We start from the raw sequence: 6,549 nt of genomic DNA, 5'->3' as shown, positions 1-6,549 counted from the left end.
CACCGCTGTAGGGACGGATTAGGCAAGGCTTCGCTGCCACGGGCTCCAGGCAAGATCTGTGCTCTTCCTGCAGACTCACACAGGTGTGAGGTGCCCACCGAGCAGGGCTTCGCTGAGCTGGTTTGGGCTTTAATCGTTGGCCCAGGCAAAGATCACCTTTCCTTCAAGTTGTGACTGTTTTCTCCAACCCTACAATTTAGGATCCCTCCACACGATGCCCTCCCTCCATACCCTACTCCCCATGTAGTCCCTCACGCTGTGTGCTGCTATGAAGGTAAGCCAGGCTCTCCATCTCTCATTCATAACCACCTGGCATTCTAAGGCCATTTGGCAGCAGTGGAAACAGGCTCAGAGACTCAGTGAGATTCCACGATCAGCCCCACAATGCAGAGCAAATGGCAAAATGAAGTGGAGAAACTCTAAACTGTCAGAAAGTAACAAAACTCGTTTATTTCAATAACATGAACTCCCCAGATCACCAAAGTCCTATAAAACCTGCCATCATATTGCACCCTGGACTCTGTGGGCACACAGAGGCAACCTAGCATCTGGCCAGACTAAGACCAAGGGTGGGGGGAGGGCAGGGCCAGCAACAGGAAAGGTGGCCCTGCCCTGTGACAGGCAGAGTGAAGGCGGCTCACAGCTGACTCCTGTGCCATGCCCGTGGACAAGGATGGCCCCAGCCCGAGTCCTGCAGGGGAGGGCTTCTCTCCTTGGCCAGGGCGGTCCTTGCCAGAGCAGGCGAAGTGGGGAGGGAATTAGGATGGCACAGGCTGCCTTGAGCCAGCGTTCTGCTCTGTTACACCATGGACAGGGTCAGGGACAGAGCTGACAAAAACGGCCTCTTTGCAACTTAAAACGCTATTATCCAATCCTCACCCACGCCAGCTAGAGCAGTTACTAACTGAAGCAACATCAAGCGACAGGCACGACAGGGGACAGGCACACAGTTGTACAGCAGCTGAGGCGGGCTGCACCCCAAACCGGCCCGGTGTGATGTCGGCCCAGTGCAGTGGTTGTCAAAAACTCCCTTTCTCCGGCCCCCATCCCTGGGCTCGGAGCCTCTGCAGTGCACCAGGCCCCGTGGGGCCCACTGCCGGCTAGTGCAGCCGCAGGTAGGCGGGGGCGGAGTAGTTGAAGAGCAGGAAGTCCATCTTGTAGAGGTCAAAGAGGCGCCGCTGATAGAAGGGGCTGATGTCCTGAAAGAGGCGCCTGGCCTGGTCCTGGGCCGCGGCTGCCTTGGCCCGGGGCGGTGGCGCGGGGAAGCGCAGGCCTGGCGCGCCCACCAGGCTCAGCACGAAGGCCGCGTCCTCCGCCAGGGTCTCGAACTTGCCCACGACGTCGTAGCGCAGGCGGCACGGGTGGCAGAGCGCGTGGGCGCGCTCCCAGTGCTCATTGAAGGGCTCGTCGCGGCGCGTGCGCGGGTCCAGCAGGTAGGCCAGGAACTCGGCGAAGCGCACGTCATGGCCGCGGGCCAGCGCGTCGGGGTGCGGGCGCGGGCGCAGGCGCCGCACAATGCGCGTGCCGTAGAGCCGCTGGAAGGCGGCGCTGTAGGGCCGCGCGAACTTGTTGCGGTAGGCCGACGCCAGGCGCTCGAAGGGCTCGCGCACGAAGAGGAAGGTCAGGTAGGCGCGCAGGCGCCGGTTGATCTCGGCGGGGCTGAAGTCGGCCAGAGAGGGCAGGCGGCCCGGCGCGTGCGCCTGGTGCGCGGGGATGGCCTGCGGGTCGGCGCCCCCCGGGCCGCGCAGCGCCAGCAGCACGCGCTTCCAGTTGGTGCAGGCCACCTTGGGGACGTAGCAGTAGAGCAGGCCGTGGGCGTCGTCCACCAGCACGTGCCGCAGGTCCTCGGGCTGCAGCAGGCGCTGCCGGCGGGTGTGGCGGCTGCAGGCGCGGCGCAGCAGATTGCGCCGCTGCCGGTGCACCTCCGCCAGGGCCGAGCTCGAACCCTGTGGAGGACAGGGGTCGGTGTCAGGGCAGCTGCCCAGTGACGCCCAGGGCCGGGCAGCAGGATGGGGGCCTGGACCGGAAACCCAGCGCTGCCACCGATCACTGTATGAGTTGGGGGGCCTAGGCATTTGTCCTGGACCTGGATTGGGGGAACCGAATCTAACCTTGCAGAGGCATGTAGAACGAAGTGATTAGTCAGTTGTTGGACACGCAGGACTGAGGAGGTCCTGGTAACGAATGTGATCAGGGTAAGACTGGTAAGGAAGTATGGCTTCAGAATCCTCACCATGGGAGCAAATTGAATTAATAGAAGTAGCATAGTGTATAACAATGGTAGCTTTTTACAGCCCTGTAGTATTCCATTGTGTAGATGTACCATAGCTTTTTTTGTTTATCCGCTCATCTGCTGGTGGGACTTGGGCTGTTTTCAGATCTTAGCTATTGCAAATAATGCTGCTATGAGCATAGTGGGAGCATATATTCTTTCTGATTGGTGTTTTGGAATTCTTAGGCTATATTCCCAGAATATTTAGGGTCAAGTAAAAGGCAGTTCCATCTTTAATTTTTTGAGGAGGGGTGACTGGATAAAGAAGATGAAGGGATTAGCTAAAGAACACATATGCAGACCCCATGGACACAGACAATACTTCGATGAAGGCCAAGGGAGGGGAGGAGAGGATGGGTGGAGGTGGGCAAAGGCCCCCCTTTTGCAGGGGGACACCTGCAATAATGTCAACATTAACATTTTTAATAAGAAAAATAGGGGGGTAGGGGAGGCCAGGGGATTGTCAAGGGCGGGAAAAAAAGGAGACATATGTAATACTCTTTGTAATACTTTAAGCAATAAAACTAAAAAAAAAGAAAAATAACAAAAAACTCATGATGTGATATGGAAAAAAGAAAAGAACGATAGCTTTGGTCTGTACCCCTCTGTCTAAGGGGTCAACCCACCAGCCCCTCCCAGACTGATTTGAGCACCCTGGGGCTACAGGCAGGACCTGGGGGACTAGTGACAGGCTGGCACCCGGGCTCAGCGGATCGGAGCTGCAGGGGAGCATGGAGGGTGCTGTGTGCTGAATGGGGTCTCCAGGGGATGAGAGATGCTGCCACGGAGGTGGGGTGGCATCAGGATCTCGTACCAGGCGGCACCCGGACAGAACTACGTCTCACAGAGCAAATGCAGAAGTCAGCCAGTTTGCAGACCCCGAATCAATTTCTTTTTGAGGCAAAACCAAATCTGCCAAGGGAGGCAGGCAGCGGAAGACAGACACAGGAAAAATAATGGTACTTTGTAATCTAAGCCAACGGTCTGAGGGTCAGTGAACTGGCCCCCTGTTTAAAAAGTTTGAGGACCCCTGGTCTAGAGCCCTGACTGGTTTGGTTCAGTGGAGAGAGCAGGGGTGGGCAAACTTTTTGACTCGAGGGCCACAATGGGTTCTTAAACTGGACCGGAGGGCCGGAACAAAAGCATGGATGGAGTGTTTGTGTGAACTAATATAAATTCAAAGTAAACATCATTACATAAAAGGGTACGGTCTTTTTTTTTTTAGTTTTATTCATTTCAAACGGGTCGGATCCGGCCCACGGGCCGTAGTTTGCCCACGGCTGGGATAGAGTGTCGGCCTGCAGACTGAAAGGTCCCAGGTTCAATTCCAGTCAAGGGCATGTGCCTTGGTTGCGGGCACATCCCCAGTGGGGGGTGTGCAGGAGGCAGCTGATTGATGTTTCTCTCCCATCGATGTTTCTAACTCTCTATCCCTCTCCCTTCCTCTCTGTAAAAAATCAATAAAATATATTTTTAAAGTGTCTAGAATAGATTCATAGAGAAAGTAAATTGGTGGTTGTCAGGGGCTGGGGGTGGAGAAAATGGGGAGTGACTGCTAATGGGTACTAGATGTTTTTTTGGAGTGATGAAAATGTTCTCATACAGGGTCCCTCTCCCCCATCTAAACTAGGACCCTCCTGGTAGAGCTCTCCATGTGCCTCGTACTTCCCCTTTAGACACAAATCAGTCACAGGTTAGTGGAGGCAGTGATCAGATCATCTTTCCCCCCATTAGACTGTCAGCAGCACAAGGGCAGGGAACCAGCCTACCTGGTTGTGGCAGGATCCATAGCTTCCTGAGCACAGTCTTCATACCGTAGGTGCTCAACACATGCTACCTGAGTGGGTGCCCCTGAGTGTGGCTGTTTGGGTGTGAGGCAGGGGGTGTGACTCTCAGTGGGGTACAACCGTGTGTGTGTGTGTGTGTGTGTGTGTGGTCCTAGTGGGGCCAACAACAGAAGTGAGGTTCATGGACCAGCAAGCCCTCTGGTCCATTGCCTGAGAAGAAGTGAGGCAGGGGCTCCTTCGTGTTTCCCTATTGCAGCTGATTTGGGTTTCACTTAATTATTGTCTCCCCACTAGACTGTCAACTCCCCGAGGGAAGACTCAGTGTCTGTTTCACTCTCTTTCATATCCACAGCACATACAACAGTGCCTGGCACAGAGTGGGCCCAGTGTATTTTTGAGTAGGTGATGGACAGTAGGGGGTAGGTGGGGACACCAGCTCTCTCAGCTTGCCCCCAAGATTTGCCCTCGTCACATTCCCAGAGCCTGGATTTGCAGAGGATGCCTCTCTCTGCCCAATGTGGGTTCCAGTCCCATGACTGTAGGTCAAGCATGTCAAACTCAAAGGCTAACACAGGCCAAATAAACAAGGTTTAAGTATATGTGGGCCGCAAAAAAAAAATAAAAGCTTCAATTTTCATAGAACTGTAGATTTATTTCGATAGAGACATGCTGAATACAAAGGGCTGAAATAAATGAGTAATTGTTAACATAAAATGATAGAACATTTTAATAAAAATTAATATTATTTCCTGAACATTAACTTATCAGACACTGGACAACTGCATAAATTAATGAGTGTAACGCATATAAACCTATTTTCTTGTCTGAAAGCTAAATATTTCCTGTTGCACACACCAAACAAGTCAGTACAAGACTAATGACATGGCAGTTGGCTGCTAAAATATTCGCTGCTAGTATTAGTGGAGAGAAATGGTGCGCCTGCGCATAAGGCACATAAGGGAAATGAATGCAACATGATTATAGTAATCAGTCATTAGCAAACGTAGTTATTAATAACTAGAGGCCTGGTGTACAAAATTCGTGCAGGGTAGGGTCCCTAGGCCTGGCCTCCCCGCCTCCCCGCCTCCTCACCTCCTCCTTCCCTCGCTCCCTCAGGGCCCCACCTCCACTAGTCGCCAGACATGTTCCACGCCGCCCCCTGGTGGTCAGCACACATCATAGTGAACGATCAAACTCCCATTCTCCCGGTCAAACTCCCAAGTGGACAATTTGCATATTAGCCTTTTATATATATATATAGATAGATAGATAGATGATAGATAGATTATGTGTAACAGGATATTGTAAAAATTAAGTTATGAAATTTTTATTTAAAAGTTTCTTACCTACCGTTATATTGGCTGGGCCACAAAAATATTCGTTGTGGGTCACAAGTGGCCCGTGAGTTTGACATGCTTGCTGTAGGTTTACATTGAGGCTCTCAGGTTCCCATGTCTGGAGGCAGAGGGAGGGGTCCCAGAATGGGGGTCTGTCCACTTACCTGGTCCAGGTCATAGAGCATCTGCAGGGGACTCCTCTTCTTCCCACCAAGCCAGCCAGAGCCCAGGGCCTTGTTTCCAGATTCTGTGGAGCATAAAGAGAGAGGTGTCATTGCTGCATCAGAAGAAATGGCTTTGATGCTTGGTCAACTCACCTAGGGCACAACTAACCCATCTCTGAGACTCAGTTTCCCTCCTGTCCCACCTGCCTTGGGATGGGGAGGGAGGTTGGGGAAGTGTGGGGAAGCACTGACAGGGCCCCTAATCCAACAGGCAGGTTGCTTGGTGTCACTCCTACTCCTGTGCCCTGCCCTCTAGAGTTGGAGGATGCCAGACAGGAAGAGATGAGAGGAAAGATGGTACCCAGCCCATAGCCCTCTGGGAAAGGCCTGACCACTCAACCTCACCCACCTGAATCTGCCCTCATCTCATGCCCTGCCCTAGCCAGCCCCATGACCGAGGAGCCGTCAGGGACTCAAGAAGCTACCTGTCTGTCCAGAGAGGGATGGGCAGTAGTGGAGTGGCACAGCCAGACTGCAGGCTCTCCACCAATCTACTGTGAATTCCTCCAGCAGCCTGTAATTCCCCAAGCAGTGTGCATGCTTCTTCATGGTAAACACAGCTTTAGCTGTCTCCCAGAATGGATGCCCCTGAGGACAGATACTATCTTTCTGTCTCAGTGCCAGATTTTTCAATCTTCCTAAAACTACCATAAACTCAGCTTGCTAAGTTTATTCTTGACTCAAAATGTGTCTTAAGGACTATCTTCTTAAACATATTCAATTAATATGGATATATTTTTAGTACTATAATCAATATAGGTGAGGAAAGGTTCAAGACCTTCTGGATCATATTTTTCTTAAATATGATTATATTTATTAATACAATAATAAAGTATAACACAATCTTTACAACATCACCAAAATTGCAAATCTTTAACTGGATTGACCAAGAAGGAAAAAATAAAGACTCAAATTACTAAAAGCAGGAA

The 6,549-nt window shown here is 51.9% G+C and overlaps 1 protein-coding gene across 1 annotated transcript; it reads right to left on the bottom strand.

The window, feature by feature from the left end:
- Nucleotides 1–1,100: 1,100 nt before the first annotated feature.
- CHST13 (carbohydrate sulfotransferase 13) lies at nt 1,101–5,662 on the bottom strand (the record flags this gene model as incomplete). Its single annotated transcript, XM_081097742.1, has 2 exons — nt 5,561–5,662; nt 1,101–1,946 (listed from the first exon to the last, which is right to left on the bottom strand). The coding sequence occupies exons 1-2, from the start codon at nt 5,579–5,581 to the stop codon at nt 1,101–1,103; spliced, it is 867 nt and encodes a 288-aa protein (XP_080953868.1). The 5' UTR covers nt 5,582–5,662.
- Between the last annotated feature and the right edge of the window lie 887 nt (nt 5,663–6,549).

The sequence above is a fragment of the Myotis nattereri genome (genome assembly GCF_964212035.1).
Source record: "Myotis nattereri genome assembly, chromosome: 8".
In the NCBI taxonomy this organism is placed as follows: domain Eukaryota; kingdom Metazoa; phylum Chordata; class Mammalia; order Chiroptera; family Vespertilionidae; genus Myotis; species Myotis nattereri.
The sequence above is the reverse complement of the archived record's forward strand: the minus strand, read 5'-3'. Positions and strand labels throughout refer to the sequence as shown.